At 39.8% G+C, this 26,456-nt stretch overlaps 2 protein-coding genes across 15 annotated transcripts in view; both read left to right on the forward strand.

The window, feature by feature from the left end:
* The window catches only part of sorbs2a (sorbin and SH3 domain containing 2a), a 61,760-nt gene that overhangs the window by 16,414 nt on the left and 18,890 nt on the right, over nucleotides 1-26,456 (forward strand). For 6 of the 14 annotated variants that reach the window (XM_086211875.1, XM_086211878.1, XM_086211887.1 and 3 more), the window contains exons 2-13: nucleotides 1,804-1,961; nucleotides 14,177-14,238; nucleotides 15,531-15,620; nucleotides 18,002-18,028; nucleotides 18,154-18,278; nucleotides 19,836-20,255; nucleotides 22,001-22,127; nucleotides 22,567-22,745; nucleotides 24,121-24,187; nucleotides 25,611-25,661; nucleotides 25,791-26,004; nucleotides 26,113-26,227. In XM_086211875.1, coding sequence (XP_086068001.1) covers nucleotides 14,223-14,238; nucleotides 15,531-15,620; nucleotides 18,002-18,028; nucleotides 18,154-18,278; nucleotides 19,836-20,255; nucleotides 22,001-22,127; nucleotides 22,567-22,745; nucleotides 24,121-24,187; nucleotides 25,611-25,661; nucleotides 25,791-26,004; nucleotides 26,113-26,227 — 1,431 coding nt within the window. In that variant the 5' untranslated portion in view covers nucleotides 1,804-1,961; nucleotides 14,177-14,222. The remainder of the gene's footprint in view (nucleotides 1-1,803; nucleotides 1,962-14,176; nucleotides 14,239-15,530; nucleotides 15,621-18,001; nucleotides 18,029-18,153; nucleotides 18,279-19,835; nucleotides 20,256-22,000; nucleotides 22,128-22,566; nucleotides 22,746-24,120; nucleotides 24,188-25,610; nucleotides 25,662-25,790; nucleotides 26,005-26,112; nucleotides 26,228-26,456) is intronic. The other 8 variants (XM_086211876.1, XM_086211886.1, XM_086211881.1 and 5 more) reach the window with 8 other exon arrangements.
* On the forward strand, nucleotides 18,428-19,828 carry LOC147257744 (uncharacterized; the record flags this gene model as incomplete). Its single annotated transcript, XM_086210002.1, has 1 exon — nucleotides 18,428-19,828. A coding segment is annotated over one exon (705 nt), but the record flags the coding sequence as incomplete, so codon positions are not given.

Consider the following 26,456-nt stretch of genomic DNA (forward strand, 5'->3'; position numbering starts at 1 on the left):
GATCCTTGGCACGTGACAGGAAGATTCGGGGAGCAGCTGCTGTATGATCACGTCTGACGCGCTGACAAAGCAATCACTGGAGTTGGCTGTGTGGACCCTGAGACTGAAGTTGGATAGTCATCGCCACTGCCATCTGTGCCCATGTAGATGAGACTTTTACTTCATCATTGGCACGACTACAGCAGGCACAGATAGTGTTGATCCAGGACAGCTCAACTAAGTGCATCCTTGCTTGATTTGACGTTTGGCAGTGTGTACAAGTGTATCAGGTTTAAGATGATACACTTGTGACAACCACCGTTCTGGTCCTATACAAGTGTTTTGGTTTATTTTCTGTGTCAGCAAAAGAAATGTTTTGGAATATGGTGATGTCATCTCATCTGATAAAGTTGAAAAGGAGGCAGAAAACAAATTAAAATAGAGACAACATCAGTAGAACTAGATAAACTAAAGAGATTAATCAAATTAATGGGCACCTAACACCTTTGAATATTGATTAACAGTACGCGTTTTTCACTTGCTTAATCAAAAAAATCCGTTTTTTTATGTGAAAAATAAGTCACTCAGCATTTTAATCTGCATTCACTTAATAAAGATGCATTACCATATGTGAAGCAGTTTAATTTTTGCCGTGATTGCTAAACTCAAACTGAACCCTGCTGCTGTGCATAATTTTTTATGTTAATGTGTGTGTGTGTGTGTGGGGTGGGGGGGGGGGGTCTTTTTTTTTGAGTGAGAATGGTTGTAAAGAAAGGAGGTGGAAGTGGTCCAAATAGCATATTGCACAGTAGCTGCTTGCTTGGTTTTAGGTGTCCAGGATCTAAGTATGAGATGCAAATAGCAGTTCTTACATCATCATTCTGGGAATAGCAGGGAGTCTGGGGTCTTGGTACTTTTGGCTGACCTCTCTTCAGTGTATATTCAGCCGACGTGTGTGTGTGTGTGTGTGTGTGTGTGTGTGTGTGTGTGTGTGTGTGTGTGTGTGTGTGTGTGTGTGTGTGTGTGTGTGTGTAGTCATTTCCAAATATACATTCCCATAAATTACACAGCGGTGAGATTATTAATGACACGTGAACAATCAAGTCCATATAATCATTTGTGTATATTTACAGCCAGATATGAGATTTAGAACAAAGGAGAATGGTTTGCGTGCCTTTTCAAGTGTATTCATGAACATTTGCACATTTCAGAGTGAGTTGGCCCCCTGCCGCCCTTCTTGACAAGCAATCAAAATGTCAGCAACAGAAAGTGAAAGAAAATCTCATGTGAGAAGAATTTGACAGCCTTTGTGGAGTAGTCCACTCTACATAGCCCCACACTGACGACATTGGCTACCGTATGACATTGAAGCCCTGGAGGGTAGATGGATGTAGAGGGTCTCTTAACACCCCTCTCTCTACTCACACCCACTTCTGCCTTAGTCCATTTAACTATGTCGTACCTGTCGTAGGTGTTCCTACCTGCTGTAATTTCTGTCTCATAATGACCTTGAGTGTACGAGTGTGTCATTGACAGTATGTCGGAATGTGATGTAGCTTGCCTTTGCCTACATTAATTGTGTGTGCCTATGGTATGCTCGCATGAAAACGTATGTGGTAAAATAGAGATAGTCACCCCTGTCACTTAGCCCCCACCCATGGACACTGGGGGGTAACTTTCCAGTCTCATAGACGAGCATGCCTGAGTCTGAAAATAGCTGGATCTGATCACTGCTTCACCCAAACAGGGAACTGTCTTTCTCTGTCACTCTCTCTCTTTGGCTCGCTAACTTTCTCTTCATTCTGTTGCCTCTGTGCTTCCCAGGCTTTAAACAGATATCGGAATAAAGCTCGACCAGGAGGAGAGACGTGTTCAGAGCAGTGGGATAAGAAAGATTAAGAATAGAGAGGAAGAACTTGAGGACACAGCACACCTACACCTGACTTTACTTAACAAGCCTCCCGTCTTTTGGTTTTATGACGGTAAGAGTTTTCTGCTTGATGGATTGTTACACCTGCACTGTGCTGGTTGAGGGGTCAGCCTTTGGGTTAGTTATCTCAAAAGGTGCTGCTGAGTTGCACTTGATTAGTGAATAATCAGTTGAGAATGTGTTCATGAACATTTCATCCTGGCAGACATTCACTGAGTGCATTCCACTTTTTAAAAAGGATTTTAAGAAAGAATTATATACCCTACCTAAACCGCCTGTACCCACGAAAGCACATCCATATCAAATTTTAATATTATTTATGTATGCTTTGTTTCACAGAATTCAGAAAGCTTCCTTTAATGTCACACACAAACAAATTATACATGTTGTCTGTTGTACAGCAACATGCTATGAACACATCCGTGCTGTGTGAAGACAATGCAAAGTGGTAGAGTTTAAATAGCTTTTACAACACAAATACCAAAGGAGAATTGTTCTACCAAAACCCACAATTATAGAGTGAGAGTCGAATTTTAGCCTTTAGTGACAGTGGACGGGGGAAATGGTATCAAATAAACCAGCGGTTCCAACCTCAGGCACCTCTGAAATAGAATCAGCAAATAACTTTGATTACAGATTTTAGGATTGAGAAGCTTTAAATGCATAAACTCATTGCATTTATTTAAGTTGTGGAGACAAAAGTAGGATTTCTTGTTTTTGTTTTTTAAATTTTGTATTCAATTTACGTGCAATAAAATTTACACTGTGGAACTTTCAATTCATGTATCTAAATTCAATAAAATATTCTTATTCCAATAAAATATTCTTATTTTTCATACTTCATGTAAATATTTTTTGTAATTGTCTAATATAAATGTTAATATTTATTTATATTTTTTGTTTTTCTTAGGATAAAAAATATTTATGAAATTTCTTCTCTCTATAAATGCTGCTGAAACTATTTAAATTTCCCCAGTGTGGGATAAATAAAGTATTCTTTTTATTATACTTTTTTATAGACTAGTATATTTAAAGCTGCTCCCTTTCAAAATTCTCTGCTCTTTTCCCCTTTTACCACCTACCTTCCCATAATTTTACCCTCTAATCCCATTTTTCTTCCTGTCCTTTTTATATACTCCCATCTCCTGTTACACCCTTATTCATGGTCTCGTCTTTCCCACTCAACAAAAGCCATGAACCAATCCCTCCATTAGGCCGGTCTCAGAGGTGTTGTGGAATGTCACCTTGACCCCCTGGGTACACAGTAAGGGGTGGCTCCCAGCCTCAGTGAGTAGTGTGGTTCGTTCAGATCGCTTTTCTCTCAGACTTGGTCCACAAAAACATTTTGTGTCATTAATACAAATAATTATTTCTAATTCAGGTTGTTCTTTTTTTCATGGTTGTCATTTGGATGGAGATGGCTTTGTTGACAGTTCAATCTGCATCACTGATCTTGACAGTCATGTATGAACAGACCTTTGATTGATTTAAATGTGCAGAAAAACCAACAAACAAAAAAATGTTCTGAGTGGTATGATTTTGCAAATCACGGAGCTTAACAAGGCTGCACAGAAATACTATTGTTTCAGGTTTTAGAGGCTTGGAAACCTTCAAACCGTTGTTACTGTCACTTTGTTTTGCCCCTCCTCTTCCCCATTCCTTCCTGATACTGCGTGTTTGTCCAAAAGCCGATGTACAAAAGGACAAACACTTAAAAAATGTCCTGTACAGATTAGCAGCAAATACAAGTGTCTGGAATTCCAGTGTTAAGAGAGTTAAGTGAGACTGAACGGACATGGCTAATTAAAAATTCACTTATATAGAAATAGAAGTACAGTATACAACGATTTCACTTCATACTTCAACAAAGGTCATGAACAAAATCTAAAAAAATTTAAGAACTCTTATGTGAGTCTTTTGCAAAACAAATGCCATCTTATTCTATTTCTTAAAACTTTAAAACAGACAGACGGTCACATGAGACGGCTGTTTTCTGTTGGGATTGAGACGTTAACCATTTTCATTTTAACTCACAGAGACTTTTAGAAATCAAAAATAATATTTTCTCTTGCTTTACACCCAAGAGTACATAGAATATTCCTCAGATAGATGTTGCCATTGCTCTGGATCACCTTAGAGGGTAAAGGGTCCTATCTAATGGCAATAAATATAGCAGCCCTGCTAATCAAGCTCCTCTTATCTTCATGCTCGACACTTAACACTGGTACCTGGGGAATCCGTACTATGTATGGAGAATGTAATCTCAGTCCCTGCTGATAGCTACTCTGCTTTAGTGTACTTCAAATGACAAACTGTTATGGGAACATTTTGTTTATTTCCCCATCACATTTAGAGCATACAATAGCTTGAATTATCTATTAAATAGGTTGCTGAGTTAGAGTATTTCTTATCTTAAATTTACAAGATCAAACCTGAACTCAGTCAGGAGTCTTTATCTTGCTTTCTTTGGCAGAGAATAAGTGATGATTAATCGTCTTCAGCTGCTTCAGTTTTAGGCATCACATCAAGTTCAAATTTAAGTGTTTGTGGGTCTGAGGGGACCAACACTTCACTCAGCTATTTTAAAAAGCTAAAGTCACAACCGCAGCTGAGCTACTGCCCCACGTCAAAATGTCTTCACGGGAAAAGCTCAAGCCTCATTTTTGAAATTGGCTTCACTTTCATCTCCATGCAACATTGTCTGTCCATTTTGCTCGGTCAGTCGCATCACTGTAAAGGGGCCCTCTTACTTGTCTCCGTTTCTGTAGCTGAGAGTTCTTTAATGTTGTGATCACTGGCTGACAGTTTTGAGAGGAGATGAAACGGTGGCAGCTCTGGGGGTGTTGTTTACTAGGCGATGCTGCGTCTCCAGATGGCTGTAGTCAGACAGCCTAAATAGTACTGCATGCTCGTATGTGCTTCATTTTGTTCTGTTCAATAGTGTGGGATTTACTCTAATCTGCCTCCTAAAATATTTTCCTGTTTCTAATTTCTCCTTCTCTTTGCATTTACATCTTCTTTTGAGTTAATCTATGTTGCTTTTAGATTCAGTTCTTGTGTACATTGCCTCTTTTTATTTTATCTCTCTGTTCCTCTCCATGTATAATACAGCCCTCAATGGTGAGTGTATCTCTAGTTCCATTTCGAGATGGTAAGATAAACACCCCATGAATTGTCACATCCAATTCATTCTTCTTCCATCGCCTGAACTCACAGTGCAGGGGTTTGTGTTGCATAATTGCATTAGTGCACTCAGACCAATAGCTCTGCTCGTTAGTGGGGTTGTGATGCAATCTGCAGAACACACGGGCTTCTGTTGTTTGCAGTATGGACAGTGAGTGGGCACGCAGGGTCAGAGTATTGACCTCCCCTATCCATTTATAAAGCCAGGGGGGGTCTGCTAATGAGTGGCAAGGTTGAACAAACAAGGCAGATAACATAGACTTTGTTGGAAGTGGCTGTTGTTCAACTAGTGTCAGTAATGTGGTGGTTGAACAGTTACATGGTGCTTAAAATCCACCTCATATTAAACCGTCGTCTAACAACAAGTAGCTGTTGCATGTTTGTGTGAAGGAGATGTTGATTCTTTTCCTTGCAACAACTACTGATACAATTTGCTGCCATTTACAGAGGCAGCAGAGCATGAAATCCACATCGCAGACAATACATAATATTTCATAAAAGCATAACTACGGGTCATTTAGACATGTTTTAATAGGAGATTAAAGTTCCGTGCAGTAGTCCTGTGTAGACTCCTTGCTAGCAGTGCTTGGGCTTATTCATTTCATTCTCAAGTGGTCACCCAGCACTGATAAGAAACCTAACATTTGCATCATAAAACTTTTAGGCAACACTCATCTTTGCATTGTTGCATTAACATTCTTTGAAACAAATTTATACTATACTTATATTAGGACTTAACGAAAACACAATTTCAGCTGAACTGGCCATGACCTGAGACTGTCAATCTCTGTATACCCAGTACAGGGTTAATTTGCATGCATGTACATGACATGCACGTCATACACATTGTGACAAAGTAGCTGCCACACTTTAACAAATTTAGTAGAGAAGTTCCTCACAATGACGACGCAGACGTATTATAGAAATAGCCAGCTTTGTAAATATAAATTAATTCATGAAGAGAAAATCAGGAAAACGTTTAGAAGCAAATTAATGAGACACTGTTGAACAGGCCTGAAGGGAAGTAGATAGCAAAGAGGCTAAAGCTAGCGAGGCAGTGAACATAGCAGGATCAGATGCAGCAGATCAATATGACTCACTCAATAACATTTATGTCATGTGACATGTTGAAAACATTCAACAAAAAAAAACAACAAGATGGATGTCGTGTTAAAAAATTATTTCTGATACTAGTTAAAGCAGCAACAGTTTTGGCAGAAGAGGGATTTGCTACACAGTACCACACTTCCTGTACCACACTGTCCTGGGATAAACTACGAACTAATTTTCTGTTGGATTTAATTTTTACAGGCAGTAGGCAAGGCAGGTCTGACTCTAAAAAAAAGAATAAGACTTGGCCATGAAAATTATAATTGGTGCTGTTCTTAATTTATCCTCAATGTGAAGTTGCAACAGCCTTGAGGAAAAAAAACACACTGTCCTCATCATGTCTTTATGTATTGTGAAAATGAATATGTAAATCCAATCTGCTGCAAAACATAGCATCCATACGCTTGTATGGCTGAGTATGAAACCAGCTTCAGTTGTCGTGTGTTATCATCAGCCACGGTAAAACAGAACTCCGAACATTTTTTATGACCACGTGTATGAACCAAGGAGAGGGTTACGGTAGGAAGGAACTAGTTGTGTGTCATGTTCAGTTTTTGAAATGAGAGGTGTTACTATTACTTTGTCAACACTAATTTGTATAGAAGACAGCAAAATACTAGGAACACCTTTCTGTATGAGTCAGTTAAGTTCTACAAAACCCCAAATGACCATTTGAATACATAAATAAGCAGTTCCCTCAAACCACTTCAGCGACAACTGACCACAATTGCCATGAGGGGAGGACATTGCTGAAAAGTTGTATGATACAGCCTCAGTTTTGTCTTGCTGGCTAATAATTTGGCAAAGAGCTGCAGAGTTCTAGCTAGCTGCACATATTTTCAGGCAGTCTTTGGACTGAATATTGTAGTTCTTTATTTGTTTTACTCATGTCTGGATAATGTCCAACAGTAATATTTCTAGAAATATGTAAAATACAGTGTTAACTTTTATCTCAGTGGGGAATTTCTTATTGCTAGACTCTTATTTTGATTCCCAAGCATCTGTTATCGTACTCTGCACAGTTTTTACCACAAACATGCACTACTAAAAGAACTTGGATCCGATTCAGCAATTAAGGAACGAAGCATTTCAACATTCTGCCTTTTTTGGAAGGGTCAGTCTTCCTGTCGGCTTGTTTTCAGGCTAGCCATGTCTACACTGACATTTCTGTTCGATCTCCAGGGACACGCTGTCGCCTTGTCCTAAAGGGATTTACTCTCAGTGATATAATTAAGATTGCCAGTCGTATCCCCATTAAATTAGAGTTCATTTATATTTCTGTCAGGTCTTTCTAAGTGTCTATTATTTCTCTGAGATTGCTAGAGCAGATAAGCCATCACATATAGACACAACTAAAAAGAAATTGCCCATTACAAGACTATTTGGTTGGTTCTTTAAATAGATATGCTAAAGAGCTTAATCTGTTGACATCCTATGAGTATGTCTCAGACTGAGCGACCCCTGCAGGGTCAGGACCCCTGAGGCCGTAGTCAGCTTATCTCTACGATGACTGTTCACTCTCTCACAAAAAAGGCTCTCGAAATGTCCCCTTGCTAAAGTTATGCAAAGAAATACAAAGATAAGACCACACTAACAATGAATGGCATGAAACCGCCAGCTCATCATTGAGCCACATGTAATTTGGTAATAGGTATATGTCGTTAATATTTACATAAACAAGTAAGATGAAGATATTCAGAAATGTATAACACATCCTCATGTCCTCCGAGACTGTTCACTCTTTGTTACTATTACTGAATAACTTTTTGTGGGTTTTTTTTGGGGGGGGGGGGTTATGGTTGTTGTTTTTTTTATGTAGCAGCCCACATGTTCAGGCAAATCTCCCTAGAGACGAATTAAAAATAATCTAAATCATAGCACTGGAAAACATGGTGGACTTGTTGGGGTCATGGATGGGAGAATAACTGCAGTGGGTGGAGGCAACTGTAAGTGTTCCTTATGCATTCCATAATTCCTGTTTTTTGACATTTGAGAGTACAACAGCAGGCTCCTGACCCTCACAAACTGCAGTCGTGACCAATCAGCTTCTAAGCATTTCTGGGAGAAATGGATCAGTAACCATGTAAGTGTGAGTCAGCCTTGGCAGCCCTGCAGACTGAGGCTGGCGACTCACCATTCAAATGCTGATTCGCAAGGGACTAATATGATCACATGAATTCTGTATTTTGTGAAGTATGGTCGGTAATTTGTGGTGGCATTTCCAAATGAGAAAAATGGCAAATATGCATGGGATTAAGAATGATTGCAAAATACTGAGTTCCCCAGCTAATTCTAATCCCATGCAAACAAGGCTCAAATCATAATAAATGTGCACAGTTACAGAAGGGGATGATAGTCTCCAAAACAAGATAATATGCACAGGAGGAAATTAAAACACTAAATAAAATGCAAAATCCCAGAGGTGGAAAGCATAATAATAATTGTAAGGTCTATGTATCCCTAAAGAAAAACATGACGGATGATTAATTCTAACACAATAACACTCACTGATAAAATCTACCAGGTAAAATACAATACAAGTGAAATACATCCAATAATTGATCAGAAACACTGGCAACAAAGTTGTATTGACAAACTGGGCAGAAGCCCAAGAAAGGCTGTCATATAGTTTTTCACAAAATTTATTTAGGATTAGAACTTTTTCAGAATTTATTTTCCTTAATAGAAGCAAAGACAAGGAGACAGATTGCTTGTTGATTTAGTCATACTCGCCATCATGTTAATTTTATGAGATTTAGAGTGAACTCACATAGATTTATTATGTCCTGTATAAACTTACCATTTATCATCTGACTCCAAGTTTGTTTCGCCAAAGAAGGTCATCAATTTTTAGACTCTCGTCACGTGGAAAAGCAACATGTTGTCAAGGGGGGTGGGAATGCTTTGATTAAAACAGCTTCTTTTAATGAGCTCAGATCAACACAATGTTCCAAGAATGTAATGCAGGAGGATGGATTCATATCTGTCTTTTTATTTCAAAACATTCAGCTCCCACACCCCATTTGTCCTCTGATATGAACTAAGTGGGTCACCCAGCAGACTAATGAGAGTTCATGTGCTTGCCATGTTGGACATCACATTTTTCTGTGGCTGCGACTTGTGTATTTGGAGTTCCAGAATTATAACACTCAGTTGTTACATGCCTAGTTGTTTTCCCTGGTGGCCTACCAACGCCTAAATTACAGTCGCTGGATAAACCACGGCAAAGTAAGAAAATAAAATGACTCGAAAGAAAGACTTGAAAACAACTATTTTGAAATTGTGCGAAATGAGAGGATAATAAACATTTGGTTTTCATTCAGTAATATGATACAATACAGTGAAGAGAAATATTCCAGGAATTGACACATTCAGCAAGTTCAATCATTTATTAAAAATTGATAAAAGTGTTTTTTACCACTTATTCGGACTGCTTGTCTTAGAGAAACCCCCTCTAAATATTTATGGAAACATTTGGCGCCACTCCAGAAATACTGTAATAAGAAACACGTATTCTACTAATGATCATCGTCAGCCTGAGAGAGTGCTACAGATTCTGCATTTGAAATCTTGAAGGTCTGTCTGCTAAGAGAAGTCTGAGGTGTTGAGCCTGCTGAGGTTTCTCCCCATGTCCAGCCATAACATTACACCATGGCCACAGCTGCTGTGTCGCCGCTGATCTGTCCCCAAGAAACATGATCTTGTTTATAATCTGACCATCATTTGGACGCCGACAGCCTGCGACGCCAGACCCATGATTTACCCCGGTGGTGTGAGTGTGTGTGTGTGATAGTCAGAGATAGATTTACGAGGGCGTCCTGTATGAGGGTGAGGATTAGGTCTTGAGAGGCTGAAAGTAGCCCACAATTCATGGTTTGATGTCATCCAAAAACTAATGCACTTCTCACTAGCAACAGCTAGGTTGGGAACTCTAGATTATTGTGTATTTGTGTACAGTGAAATTATTTTGTAGCTCTCTAAAATACACTTGTACTTGCTGCTTGGAAACTATTTATTTTCTTGTCAGTTCCAGAGGTACCTCAGAAGTTTATTTGACTCTTGACAACAACCGTATCTTGTAACATCTTAGTTTTTCATTTTGCCCCTACCAAATCTGGAAAAAAAAACTTACTGAATACAAAATTATATATTTGTTTCACTTCCTGCTTTTAAATTGAGTGATCGTTTTTATAATTAGGGTTGGGCAGTTTGACATGTTTTAAACCTTCCTCAAATTTCACAGCAGTATACGGTATCATCGGCTGATTACCCTCCTGACAAACTGACGCCTGTGGACCACCAGAACATTGAGTACTCAGCACAGTAGCACGCACACCACCGCTGACTCATGCGACATATCAATAGAAAGCTAAGATACGTCTTATTTGGTTGATGCACAAACTGTCACAAAGGCCGGTACAATCAACAGTTCCTTCTGACAGCCGGTCATCTTTTAAATTAAGGCAACTTGCTAATGAAGCCTCTTCTTAATTTATTAAAAAAAAAAAGAGATTCCAGCAAAATAATTCTGGAATACATTGACCATCGTCCTGGCAATTCAGTCTAGTAAAATATTTAGTCCCAACACCAGGTTGTTACATCCGTAAACACACAGATACGCTGCTGATGCATCATGTCTAAGTAGCCTGTGGTTGTGTATGGACAGCTATGAACCTGGAGTTTACTTCTTTCTGTCATCAGTTTGGATTCTGTGTTCCACACAGGTGCAGAGTGGATCAGCATCTACCCGAAATGGCCCCGTAATTATTGTTTCAAACATGTTTTGAAACTTTTTTTTTTTTCAATTCGCATGCAGCTTCACTCTGACCTTTTGATTGACATCTCATTTGGGCCAATAAAAGCTTCTCTGTCCTGCAGACAGTCTATAAATGCCAAGAGGCTCTGTTGAATGGCACTACCTATCCCCCTTGTAAATACTGAGCCTGACTGACTGACGCTTTGTATTGTCAATGAAATCCCAACAATGTTAATGGTGTTTAAATGGGCCCTTGTGCCTCAGAAATTGTTCATGATGACTGTGTAAAATAGACCCTTGATATTTTTAAATACCCCGTTATATGGTATTTCCATGTGGGCAGGGTTCCATGCTTATCCTCTCTGTTCATTTCTGGGCAGTTTAGGAAAGTGCTATTACTACACCTTTCAGTACCACTCCTAACAGATTTTAGGTGAAGATAAAAATGTATTTTTCTTCATTATGAAATGCTATAATGAAAGGAGAGAGCTCATTTGGCTCTTAGTATATGCTTTATATTTCTACCAAAATCTACTGTTGTGTTTATAATTTTTCAAGATATTTTAAGGTATTTTCCAATCTTTCTATGTCTGTAAGACTACAGTTTTGTCCAGCTTTCCACGTTCACGTGAATGTAGGTGTTATTTTATAGAGTTCCATTAAATGCGTAACTGCTGATTGCATAACTAATGACTGAGCCGTCGGTGAAACTGCTCTTAATACAGATGCTGCAGTATTTCCAGGTAGTATGTTAGAGTGCAGAAACCTCTGAGAAGGTGAGAAAACAAAGTACTTGAGACACATTCCTGTCCTTGTAAGACATTCCAGTGCTAATGGAAAACTTTTGGATGATGCTTCAAACTGTTAAGTGCTGCTATTTGTGTTGTGTCAGATGAAAATGCAGAGCCAGAACAATGTGAAGAAATCACTTCTACATCCTCGGGCTGCAGAGGAAATGGTTTCTTGTTAAACGCTAGCTGTATAATTACAACATTTTTGAAGGAACGAGTAAGTTGAATTAAACATGGGGGGGGGGGATTTCAAACATAGCTTGTGACTTTTTCTTCTTATTTTTTTTAACTTCGTCTCAATGAAGCTCATATTGTCATCAAGGCCTAATACAAGCTGCCATCCATCTTGTGCCTCTCATCACTTCACCAGCTGCGAAGGCAGATTTCACATTCATGTCACAATATCGCTGCATGCCTTGTCCAAAATAAGCCCTAGTAAATTTTAGCTGCAATTATCAGTTCTTAACCTGTCAATTTACAATGTCAGCCAATGTTTTCACTGCTTTGAAACAAATGTCATAAAGTGTATTTCCATTCGAGGCTGAGATGTTTCAGTGGAATTCGTGGAATTAAGGCTTGAATTATGACAGACTTTTGTCACAAAATATGTAATCATTGAACCAAAGAAAGACTAAACGTTTTACTTTGCTGTGCTGTGCTAAATCCATTAAGACAAGATTAATATCCTCGCTCAGAGGAGGTGGTGTCTTTGGTAGCTCAACTTTCTCTAGTTTTCAGAATTCACTAGATGACGAGAGGAGGTTTGAAGCAGATAATGATTTTTCATGGAGGGATTCAACACACTCAAATGGGTCCCTTTTTTATTGGACGTCTTGAGAATACTACATCCAGTGTTTTATAGCAACAGAAAATGTGCCATCTAGGGTTTTTTTTATGCTTTAATTACATCATAGCCATCTGGCAATAAAAGAAGCTAGTTAAGTGCAATATTGAAGGCACTTTGTTTGTCTTTTTAATGGGCAAAAGCTCCTTCTATGAGAAGCATCTTCCTGTTTGCACACTGATTCTCTTTGACCATGAGAAAAACATGAAGTTGGTCCAGTGTGATTTTTCACAATCACAGTCTAATTTTGACTCTTAGAGAGGAGTGAAATGCTTAAACTCTGCACGATTGGAAAGACTCACATGCTCTGTGAGCACAGTGTCAGCTTTTGTTCAAACAGTCCTGTAATATATTCCCAAATCAACCCCAGATCTACTCAGATGTGACATCTTATTTAAATTCCAGACTTAAGGAGCACAAAATTACCAAGGAGGTTATGTTTTCATCAACTTCTGTCTTCCGTTTCTTTGTTTGTCTGTCACGCTGGTTTTTGCTGAACTTTGGGGGAAGTGTGCAGCACATTCTTTTATTTTAATGGAAGGGGGTATCTGCTTTACATTGTTTTTACTCTTTTTAGTTTCATCTACAGTTATTTTATTGGGACACACCGAAATATTAGTCATGTATTGGCATCAGCTGATATTTGCCTTGTTGACTACTGTCAGCTTGTTGACAAATAAGATGGCATTCTCAGATGGCAAGTAAAAGGTTGTTGTCAAGGTCCAGAAATGTGTTGGGTTGAGTTTTTCTTGCAGAGAAGTGTGTTAAAGGCTTAAACACCATTTGAAAAGTTGAGGTGATGATTTCACCGGCACAAAAGGCAGAATAAAGAGCTACGAAACAACATAAACAGGCAGCGGCTATTGGAAAAATTATTATTTTAAACATTGGTATCAATATTGGCCTGAATTTGAGAGAATTTCACAGTTGCTGCATCCCTGCTTACTCTTAAACTGAGATCATTCCGAATATTATTTTTCAGAGTTTTTAATAGTGATTCACATGAAATAATAGACTACAGCCACTACGTCTTACATTTCTTCAATTTTAAATACTTGATTGATCTTTATGTACACAATTCAGGCGTATTTACACTGATGTCTACTCGTGCAGGATTTAGTGTGGATCCCGATAACAGTTTGCATCCTGCAAGCCAAAGCTATTTTTGTAGGGCTGTGATCTGGGCTGCAGGCCTTGGGGGAGGTCTGTGCCCCTCTAGTTCAGAAATGCAGTAAATCTTTCAGTTTACATTTCAGATGTTTCTCACATTTCGTATCTCAGAGGTCTGCTGTGTATGCCGTGTTGAGATGGGAAAAAGAAAATGTGTAAATAGACTTTGACATCCCATAGCCTTTATGTGACTAATTCATTTCTCCAGAGGCTCATGTCTTGTTATTTAGGCTGTGTTTTTAGTCAAAGTCATGACCTAGTGGGTAGCAGAAATGCCAAATCTTCAAAATACCTGCTAATGATTTTTATTCCAAAATAATACAAAGCTTGTTCATGTTACTTGTTTGTTGTAATGTACATACTGGTCCTCATCTTGTTCTTTGTCTTAGTATTTTGGTTTTTTTATTTTGCAGGAAAGTGTGTCCACCTGCAGTCCATCAGTAAGAAGTGCTCTTCAATATGAATACAGGTACAGGTATGCACATACGTTCTTCATAAATGTGATCTATTCAGCCACCAGGGTCCATGTCCATTCATTTGAATGATAACGTGTCCTGTTTATTTTCGGACTTTGTTTTGTATTTTTTTTTAACTGAATGAATTCGTCTCCACGTCTCAGGCTGGTTATTTTAAAAGCTGCTATGTGTGCTAGTTCTCCTCGGCCACAGGCATGACTCTGTAACCCTAATCCTGACCCTGTTTCACCACTTTAGTGTTAGTCCATTTTGAGCCTGGGTTATTGTGACTAAAAGCATACAGTATAAGTATAGTAAACATGTTGCTTTTAACCACAGTGACGTGGCCGTCTCTCAATACTTTTCCAAAGCTTTAGCCTCAACTTGGCAGTCTTCCCAAACTGTATTTCAGCCAGTGAATTGATGCGTAATCCATCTTTGATCCTTCATCACTCACTCGTCTGTGGAGCTGCCAGTCGTAGCTTGACTCATCTTGGTTATTGACTACTATAAAACAGAATATGACTCTAAAAATAGATCATTATTTGTAGTGGTAGCTGGTAGATACAAATAACAGCTGAACAATTAAAAACCAAATTTGATGGTTTCAAAAAAGTTGTTGAGTATCTGAAAATGTAAATAACTGACCCGTCTGCCATATTGACATTTTTCATAGAGCTCAACTAAGCTGTGTGCCAGGTACTTCAATAAGAATATTGACAAAAATGCCAACACTGGCTTGCGTTTTTACCACTAGATTTTGAGAGGTGTCTATCAGCATGTCAGCAAACAGACCTTGTATTATGTTTGGATTATTGACACTCGTGTCTAATCTATTAACATTTGTCTACTGGATAATCGCGTTAGCCCCTCCAGAATTGCAATACTCTTGGACTTTTTCTAATCATAATGTATTGAGGATTACAAAAATAAAAAGGATCTGATTCCTGTTACTATACATCTCCTGATGGAAATAGCTAGGCTGACGTATGTCATACAACATCTCAAAACATCAAGTAATAGTTTTGGAAGTACAAGTTTCCCTCAGCTCATTCCTTGATTTGTTGCAGGGAAATGGGGTCGTTTGAAATGCATGTGCTTTGCCTCCATTGTTTTGATTATGTTTTTGGCTAGTCACCTTTCTTTGCATGTGTGTTAATCCATCTGTGTGTGTGTGTGTGTGTGTGTGTGTGTGTGTGTGTGTGTGTGTGTGTGTGTGTGCGCGTGCGTGTGTGTGTGTATCTGCATGTGCATGTGTGCTGCTGCTGCTGCTGCTGCCTCTATGATCACCTGCCTGGCTGTGATTTCTCAGATAGCGGAGGATATGCTCGCAAAAGCGTGGCCTTGTCACTCATACTCTCTCCCATGAAGAGGGTCCAGAGCTCACCAAATCTGGCCGCAGGTACTAACACTCACAAATGCACAACTAATTAACACACTATCAAATAAGGAGAGTGAATAAAGAACCTTAGACGCAGCCCCTCAAGGCACGAACTGGGCTACGCTGTTGGTCCAAGCATGAGGTAAGACTTCAAATGGTAGTGTGTGGTTTGACCTTCAACAACCTGATATGGCTTGAGCTTGAGATTTGAAATACTTTCAAATACATATTGGCTTGCCTCAGTATGCTTTAGCAATATTTGGACTGCTGGATGCTCTTTTTTCTAATCATATTTTATTGTGATATTTGGTTTTGTGTCATTTCCTCTGGGTTCTTTGCTTTCTAAACCAGTCATATGTCATACTCTACCTACTGGCTGTTGATGTTTTGACAGCTCTCATACTGTATGTCATGCTCTCCCAACACTCCTTGTCATCTCCTCCTATTTATGTGAGGTCTGTTCAAATCTTCCTGTGCATTCCAAAGGTTTTCCTCTATTACCCTGTCTCTGCTGTCAGAATTTATTGGCTAGACAAACTTATTCACCCTAAAGCCCTGGAGAAATGTTGAAATGTACTTGGATTGGCTTGTCTGGTGACTAAAATTGCCATTTGCTCAACTCCTCTAAAGAAACCCACTGTCTGTATAACAGTGAGCTAACAAAACAGTAATCTTTATGATGTTATGTTCTTGAAATATACAGAAAAATATAAATGAATACATCAAAACTAAGTCAGTTTGAACAGTTTTATTTCCTCCAATTTGTACTGAAGGAACTACTTTCTATAATAAGCCCACTTTTGGATAATATGATGGTGTGATTTCACATTCATTATTCTGAGTGGATTTTGACTTTTGGATATCTGCAATGTCTGTGGCAACATCCTCTTGAACATTTGGGCTTAATGAATTGGTAGTTGACTGAAGAAATCAAGTGTGGAGTGCATCTCTTCAGGGGAAAAGTAGCAGAAGCAGGTGCAGTATTGATCACTGGTTCAGTGTTTCTCAACCTGGGGGCAAGACTGGAAACGGTTTTCAACGTTCCATTATTCTATTAAAATGCAGTCTTTGCTTTTCATACATTTGGATCCACTATGTTAGTACAGCTGGTAGCTGGTATTAGGAGTGCAACGATTCATTTTCACAACAATTAAATTCATATCACGATTTGTGCTTACCGACACGATTCAAGGATGATATTGGTTCATTTAGAAGGACACGATCCAAAACAATTCAGTGACTTGAAATCGATTCAGTAACTTAGCCAAAAATTCTACCAGTGTGACTGTGAAATAAATACCTGATTACTGGACAGTGCAGGTGAAGTTTCCTGGATTCCTGTTGTTTCTTTTAAGGGAATCAGGCATAAATTAATTATTGATATAAACAAACAACAAGTAAATAACAGTTAATGACAAATGCATTCACATTTTATTTGAATAAAGTGCAGCCAACACTTCAGGTTGAATTAACAGGTTTACCTTTTCTGCTCTCATTTTCAATATTCAGCACATTTTCAATAAAAGTACAGTAAGTGCAACCAACATTTCAACAGCAGGTTTACCTGCTACTACTGCTTTTGTTTTTTCAACATAAAACTAATAGAATATTTAATATCAAAACTAAAGTGCAACCAGTGTCTATTGAGATTGATTTAACGGTAGGATCACCAGCTACTTTTGCTTTTACATATCCTACAAACAAGCGACTTATTTAGAACAGCTCCATCTGCGCAAAAGCCAAAGTGTTTCCATAATCTGGACCGCAGTTATGGCTTGATACTTTGTCGCTCGCCGGCTTCTCCTCCGTCATCCGCCATGCTACGTTTTGTTGTTCTAAAATTCGCGCTGCTGCTGGTGCTTGGTGAAGACATCACTGACAGGCAGACTGAATCGAATAACGTTTAACGTCTTTATAATTAAAATGACTAAAAAACACATTTATATAAAATTCTGCCGTGCTTAAATCTAGTGTTATTTTCGAGTATCGTTACAATCGATTGATTACATTTTTAATGATAATAGATTGTTACATGTCATCCTGAAGGCCAACTTGCCGAGCAAAGATGGATGTAGTTGGATCATAGGTATATAAATCGATACATCGATGTGGTGGATGAATTTTTATACCCCGAGCTGGTATCATATCAAGATGTTTCCCGCAATCCTGAGGGAATTTTTCAGATGTGCAGTTCTCCTTCAGACCTCTGTCCTTTCAGCCTTACCTCTACTCTCTTCCTCTACCATTCTCCTTTGTCACACATAATATCCTCCAGCACTCTTTGAGTTGATGCCCACTTCAGATATAATCACGTGCAGTAGTTTTGACATTTGTTGCTGCGACTAGTGTGATTGCACATTCACACATGACCTTTATGTTTGCTCTGCCTTGTCTCTCCTCAGGGAGTGATTCTCACTCATCAGACTTGGGTGAGTCTATGCTTTTTGATGAATAAAGTGGGACCTCTTGACATTTCACACTATGAGGGAGACCAAAGAAATATGCCATATGTCACTGGAGCGTGTGATGTTAACAATATTAAATTCATCTCCAGATTCTTGGCGCTCACGCAGTGTAACAGATGGCCTTAAGAATGGAGATGCCAGCAGCTCATCCCTTGCTGCCAAAGGCTTCCGCAGTGTCAGACCTAACCTTCAGGACAAAAAGTCACCAACACAGGTAAAATGTCTCTCACACCTCCCTGACAGATGTTGACAATTGCAGTTTTACTGACATTTATAATTATGGATATTTCAACCACAAAGATTGTATTTTTGTTCAACTTGAAGCTTTGAATCAACCTGATTTTTTTTTTTTTTTAATTTCCTTTGGCCATAACAATCAAATTGGCCAATAAGGATATCAATCACATACCATCCCCACCTCCTAGAAGAGATAGTTTCCATTTCTCATCCACTGGCACTAATCCACAAGGCTACAGCTCCCTCATTGCCTTGGCTAATGATCTGAGTCCTGGAATGCTAACATTCTCTCAGAATGAGAAAGCAGTTTTGAAAGAGTCCTACACTGTTAGCAGCACGTCTTCTTACTCCTACTCTGAGACCAGTGCAAACCCAGACCAGCCAGTACACCAGTCCACCGTCACAAATGATATTAGCAGCTTTAGTGCATCTGCTAGCTCTAATGCACAAGTCCAGGAGCGTAAGGTGTCTTCACTTACATTAACTCCTGTCACCATCCCTGACCCCCCGGTGCACCTCAACTCTTATTGTGACCCCCAAACTAAGACCACAGGTCCACCCACCCCCCAACATCCACAAGAAGGTCCCACCCCCACTGAACCTTCAGTACAGACAACTTTACCCTCGGTCAGTTTGGTACCAGACAACCTGAAACATCAAAAGCTTCAGCCTTCAAACCTCACAGTGGAGCTCAAGGTCCCAAACCAAGCCTCCAGTTTAGCTCCATCCCAGGAGGAGATGAGGAAGGTTCCTCCTGCTGTTCCACCAAGACCTTCTCCCGCAGAGCTGTTGGTACATAACTGCCTACATATCACAAAAAGACAGCAATGACTGCGCATAATCAATCTACTACACGACACCATCATCATAAACATGAGTTTTGTTTGAGTTTTTGTCTTGGTGACATCAAGATGGAATAAGGGGCAACACACATTTCCCTTCCCTTGACTGCCATCACACACTCAGGATGGGCTTTACAGACAGAAGACATAGTGAAGATACCAAAGCTGGGATGAACCAATTCTGGGAGCAAAACTGCTCAAATTACTCTTTCTCGTGCGTTGACAACGGGAAGTCTGACATTGTTATTCATTTGTGTGACATGTCTGATCGGAAAGCAGACGATATGATGCACATTAAATGTTGTAAGTGTGTTGCTCTTTAGTTTTTGTCTTGGTGCTGCCATTCAACAACCAAACTAATTGTGATTCTTTATATACTGTGTGTGTGAACTATTATTTGTGATAACTCACAGTTTCATGGATTGTATACCAGTGTCCATATACAGTATTTGCGGCCCTCCACAGAGCTTGAACTAACAGAGCCTCTTAAATCCACAGCATTAATCATGTTTCAGAAGATTGTGCTGCAGTCTCATGACACCAGTGTGATATCACAACAGCATTTCAACTTCTGTAGAGCTCAAGTGTTACTTCGACACATCCTTTGTGACAGCGTGGCTAATGAGCGATATCACTAAGCACTCTCCTCCTTTCCTCCTCTTCCAATCAACTCCCTCTCCCTCCAACACCAGGGGCCTCTCTCCCCCGACCCCACAGCACGGCACTCCCCCTATCGCTGCCACAGCTCAGAATCACTCGACTACCTGTCAGGCCTAATGCCCAAGGCTCTATCGCCCACCCCGTATGTCCCTAGCGGAGCTGGCAGCGCAGCAGTCACTGAGCCAAGCCTCACCACAGCCAACAGTGTGGGCATCAGTGGCTACGTGTCACCCTCCGCTTCCCCTGTGACGGTGTCAGCTCTCAGCCACTACTCTTCGTCCACGGCGGGTCTGCTTGATGAGCTGCAGATCTGTAGCCTGGACTCACCTGGCGCCTCACCCACTCCGTCACCCACCCTCAGCCATGTCTCAGTCTGCACATCCACTGCTGGCCCTGATGATGTGCTAACAACCGCTGTGGCCTCCACTGCTGCAGCTGCCACTGACACTAACGTAATTATCCCAACAAGTCACTGCTGTAACACACATCATTACCAAAAACAAATGGTTGCCCCTCCTTCCACAACTCATTTGGATGGCTGAACCAGACCTCCACAAAATGTGTTCCGCTGCTTATTTTCCTCTTCACTAACCATCAACTACAAACTATCTGCTTAATGCCTGAATTAAATTCAGCCACCTATAATAATATCATGTCTTCATGTGCTTGTCTTTGTTGTTCTTTGTTATGCCTTTTGTGCAATCCAGCACAATTGTCCTGTGTCTAATTCCCATTTCTATCAAAAATTCATGACAGACAAAACCATTTTACAGGGACTAAGTTGCAGAAAGGTGAAGTACCCTTGTTTGCTACTGACATTTAAAAGACTCCTGAAAGACACTCCTGGCGGAAGTGGAAGGTAACATGTATTGAGGCTGCAGTTAGGTTTCCATTCAGCTCATTTTTTTGTCCCAGAGAAGGGACGCTGCTTCAGAATGCTAATCTCTGCATTTCATGAATTTGCATGGGCACATTGTCGTATCGGTTATAAAGGACTGATATCAAAGCTGAAGTGCCATTTTCTAATCGTTGCATTTTTGCATCCACCATGGAGGTAATGTGTCTTGTTTGTTAGCGTGATATGTCAGAAACCACTGGATGGATTTTAATGAAATATTGTGGAAGTGATCTGGATGAAATTGCATATCCTTGGTCCTTAAGACTGATCCAGGACATTTTTAGGATATACTGTCGCTATTAGGAGTATTTCATGAGGATTTTCAGTCTAGTGAACATTTCTGCAAATCATTTACATCTGTGTTCAGGAAGGCGTTATTTGATATGATGTTTGATATCTGTAAAATCTGAGTATATTTTAACAAATGCATTGAACTTCTGGAGATGGTGTGGTCATGCTGTGGGTCGCTGATCCAAAAGTCCTTTTTTTTAGTGGTTGGGAAGAATGTTGTGTTTTGATGATACTGTGATCATAATATTGGCAGAGCATCTTTAACTTCCTACAAGGAAGAAAATGTATCAAGTGAGATATTTCTCCACAGCTTGCTGTTCTTCTAGTACTTTTTTATTCTGCCATAGAAGTAGGAGTTTGAGACTCTGGCAACAAGTGTTTTTTTGATGTAGACAACGGTATTAAACAGAGTGTCAGCTTGTTGCTTTGATGGTAATTGATGAGATGCTTCTGCTACTTTGGTGAGAAGTCAGTGGTTTTCAAGGTATCATGAATCTTTGACCTGAAGCATTTTGATTAAAATACTGTGCTTTTATCCTTTGTGAGATGAAATCACTTGTCCCTGTCATGTTGAATGGAAGAGCATTCTTCAGAGGAGCCTTCCATCATGTCCAATGTGTTGTTGTTGTAATCCAAACTAATTTTTACTTTATTTCCTGTCAGCGTTTAATCTTTCCCTGTCTGTTTGGAGATGAAATGTGTGTCGATGTGTGCCAGTCCGTCACTAACTGTTCTTACGTGACCCCAGATTCAGCACTTCCTATAAATCTTGTCATCTCTGATGTCAATATGTATGTTCATTCACCACCAGAACCGATTCTTCTATACCTTACAACATCAAGCTTTGTCCCACTATGATGACTAACGCTGGATATATAAAGTTAACCATTTTATTTCACCCAGTATTTTTTACATTTCTACATCTCATCTACCATATTTTGCAGAGCTACATTATTGTCATTTTGTAGAGACTGATGTTTTCTTTTCTGGATTGTGGATCACTCCTAGGGCCAGGTCCTCTCTCATGCAATGAATGGAAGTACTGGCCATCCACAGCGGCCCCTCTCACCCCCATCTTATCCCCCTCTCCCAACTTCACTCCACACTGGGCTCCAGAGACAGAGCAGGAGCTCAGGTGAGACACAGATGATGTCATTTGGTGTGAGCAAAGGACGCTGAGACTTTTTTTTTAACTGTTATGTTTTGTTTGATGTCATTACTCACAAAAAATATCCCAATGTGCAGTTGCCCACAAAAGTTAAAGAGTCATTGTGACTTAATGTTATGCATTTCTTTTTGTAGACGAGGAGAGTAATATTACTCTGAGTGAATCATAGAACTATTCAGTTTTGTGGTACATTACAAAATAAATTACTACAAAATGGTGAAACTGCTTGTTCTGATATTGCTGAAATAATACTGCATACAAAATAAACCAAATACTTCAAAAAAACATCAGTTGATCCAGTGCTTGTTTGTTCAGCTGATGTGTGTTAATTTTATTTCTCCCTCTAGACTATTTGGCTTAAATTAGTAATGTGGTTTGCCTTCCTTTCATCTCCCTTGTGTTGTAGAGGGCAGCGAGTCTCTTACTAGAGAGTCGGTGGTGGTGTCGGGCCACACCAGCATCAGCAGCACCGTGCCCATCGCTCGCTTCTCAGAGGAAGAGAAGAAGGTGTCAGTCATTAAAGCACCCCACTATGAAGGCATTGGCCCGGTGGACGAGTCTGGCATTCCAATTGCCATCCGCACGGTGAGGTCAAACAGAAGTTACTCACCTTTGTTTGCAGTGGACTGACTCAGTAAGGTTCCGCTGGAGTGTCTTTTTGAACCCTTTTTGTTGTCTTGACGTGTGATCAGGCCTATGAGAGGGGATTGCTTTCAGCTGTCAGCAACTTCTGACCCCTTATTAAAAGTCCTTTCTTTTTCTTACTATCTAACTGACTTTTCCTCCATGCAGATGTATAATGAGTTCAAGTCTTTGCTATGGTGCTGAAAGATCCCTGAGGGTTTTTTTTTTCCTGTACTAACATTCTACTGGGTTATCCATTTCTTGAAGAGCAACGTTAAAAGGCAGACATGCTGAACTTCAGAATGAGTGAACTCTACAAACACAGTTACACGCAGAGTGAGCGAAACGGCCAATAAAAGCTAAGAAAAAAGGTGAAAAGAGGAGGAATGAAGAAAAACAGATGCATCTTATTGTGAGCAGACAAACATTTTTGCGGGCATTCTGTTTGGTAACCGTGGAGAGTGAAGTGGTAATTGGCCCATCTCTTGGCCAGGCCGATGCAACATGCACAGTCGCACACAATCCCTTTCTGTGGAGCCAAACTGCCTGTTCACTGACCAGAGTCCAGACACAGTGTTTGGTGCTACTGAATAAAGAGAGGATTAAGTCTCCATTTGCCATTTGATAGCTCTTTTTTGAAGTGGCTGTTGGATCTATACTGAATACACAAAGAGACTCATACCAGGGTTTCTGCTGGTTTCTCCTGGCAGAAGACCAGGACGTTCTGCTGTAACATGGCTCATGTAGAAGAAAACTACTACTACTACTACTACTACTTCTACAGTGTGTAATTTGTGATGGGATTTTTATGATTTTATTAGTCATATGTTTATATTACAGCATAAATCTATATTTTTAATTTTCAGATGCTAACCTCTATACTTTATCGAGTTATTTACACAACATTAAAAAAAAGAAATGATGATTATGTTTGGTTAAACCTTGTTTTTTCAAATCACAGCCTGAAAAATGGCACAAACTGATGTATTAAAAACAAAAATCTATTGATCAAATGCAAATGAAACCACCTCAAAATTCAAATTCTGAATGAAACAAAATCGTGTAAAATGTTGACAGAATTGTACTGGACATTATACACTATGTTGTTTAAGCCTAGTTTTAAGATTGGAGGCAAAACAAGGTATGCCTCCAGAAATAATAACTTAATTTGTATTAAGTATTTATTTGTGTCAATGTGAAAAATATCTCTCTTCAAAGGCTGAGGTGGCATAGTAAAGTCCTGTGGCACAGAGAAGCTTTCCAGCCTCTAACTTAAGTGATCCAGTTATGTTTAATGTACTGGTGCACACTCTAAATCATTTATGTGTGTCCACAGACGGTGGATAGGCCAAAGGATTGGTACAAAACCATGTTCAAACAGATCCACAAGGTTCATAAAGCAGGTAAGTACTTCCTGAATCATAAAATCAAGACTAGAATGTCCCCATTATTTGTGGCTCTGTGCGTCTGTCCATGTCGGTTCTTGTTGAACCAAAAGGCTGAAAGAACCACAGAGCCAGAACTCATTAGAGTCTAGGGAGGAGGGGAAATTAAAAGAAACCTCTGACAGACTCAGAGCCGTCCTGGGAAATATGCTCTAATTTTGTGGGTTAGACAGAATCACACTGTCAGTACAAGGCTTGTTTGTTCCAAACTGCTCAGGCTTCTTCTGTCACAGCATACACACACACACACTCTCTCTCTCTCTCTCTCTCTCTCTCTCTCTCTCTCTCTCTCTCACACATTCATTACATACACTACTAAATGTTTGTGTGTCCTGTGATGGCCTATAATGCATGTCAGAGAATTCTTATGCATCTCATCAGAGCCTAGTGTATAAATCAATGGTTGATACATTGCTTCTGTGAAAAAGATAACTATTGAAACAAAACTGAGGGTCAGATTTTGTTCTGTAAGAAATCTTTTGTGGTAATAAAAGGGTTTAGATGTGTTTGGAACGCCTATACAATGGAGGACATCTGCAAGGCAATAGCGTCAGGCAACGCTATCAAGTAAAAGCAAGTCAGAAAGTGAAAAAGCAAACTAGAGATAAGTTCACATCCAGGCTCCTTTCACAACTCTGCACAGCTGGAATGGATAAAACACAAAGACTAGCAGAAGCCAGTGTAAATGTTTTTCAGTGCTTCAGATAAACTAAAATATTGGTCAGATTGAGAACCCTAGCTGATGATTACGTGAAATGACAAGAGAGTACACTGAGATTCCACATTTAATAGCTACCCATCCAGGCAAGAGATTTCAATATAAGACTGACATGCCAACAGCATTTTAGAGGGAAGGCACTGATTAAATCTACGGGATGTCTGAATGTCTCTGATGAATATGTCTACCACATTTTATGCAGTTCCGTCACTCAGAATAATCCATCCAATTACTTTGGAGATATTTTACACAGAAAGAATGCCTGTCTTACAGTTGCGTTCCAGGAAATGTTAGCTCAGGGAATCAGCAAAGTAAGTAATACAAAATGTCATGCAATCCATCCAGTACTTGTTGAAATATTCCACTCTTGACCCAACATTGCCCTCCCCAGAACTATGCTGCTAGAATGACCAAAAACAGTTGTGAACATGACTAACTTGTGGATGGACAGAGGAGAAGTGGATAACTGAAGCTTTTGTGACTGAAAACCATAGTTGTGTTACTTATAACTGCTCTCAAACATCTTTGAGAGCCTTGTTGTATGTCTGCAGTGTTGCACAATAGACAGCATGTAGTTTTATGGATTTATCAGGCATACAATATTATGTCCTGTACTCTGTGTTTATGTATGTTATGTGAATGCTCTGCTCCTTTCCTCTACAGATGATGACTATTCTGACACATACAACGCAACATACGCTGTCATAAACAACGGTGAGAGATGCTTCTTAGGCTCTGTCCTCCAATAAGTCTTCTCTTCCCAATCTGTTTGCATCCTCCTGTCTTGCTTGTTCTTTCTCATCATCCCTTCCTCCAACGTTATCGTTGTTCTGCCTCTAACAGAAGACTACAGCCTGTCATCCAACGCCACCTTGGCCCACCCAGCCCCCCGTACACATACGTACAGGCCACTAGCTAAGAGCCCCTCGGACAACGGTGGGCACCTTGCACCTCGGGAGCCTTCGCCATCCCCAGTACCCCCACCACCCCCACCTATGCCGTCCCTCCTCCAGCTAAGGGCTAGAGACAGTGATCGTGACAAGGACACACCAGATATGTAAGCAAAACTTCAAAGTAAACCTTCAGAGTGAACACTGGCATCCAATGTGTAACAGTTCTTAGCTTTTAGCTGAATATGAACTGACTTTTCTGAAAATTGTGGCAGGAATGAATGGGGTCCTCCTGACAGGAAGGTGGACACACGAAAGTATCGTGCAGAGCCCAAGAGTATTTTTGAGTATGAGCCTGGGAAGTCCTCAATTTTGGAACATGAAAGACCTGTGAGTATCTCATTGACCTTCTTCCATCTGATTATCATGTATCCATTGAAAGGTTGCTAGTCATCATCACACACGTTTCTATTTACACCCGACCCGTGAGGCGTGGGGGAGCTAATCTGGTATCAGCTCAGGCTGTAAAATTGTTGACACAAGCAGAGCGTGATGCTTGAAGAAATATATCAGTTACCGTAATAATGAAATCATTTGTTTTCTGTTTTTTGTGGTTCTG

The sequence above is a fragment of the Aulostomus chinensis genome, chromosome 8, assembly GCF_037954235.1.
Source record: "Aulostomus chinensis isolate RoL2024-O1b breed Wild chromosome 8, RoL_Achi_v1.0, whole genome shotgun sequence".
Taxonomy (NCBI): domain Eukaryota; kingdom Metazoa; phylum Chordata; class Actinopteri; order Syngnathiformes; family Aulostomidae; genus Aulostomus; species Aulostomus chinensis.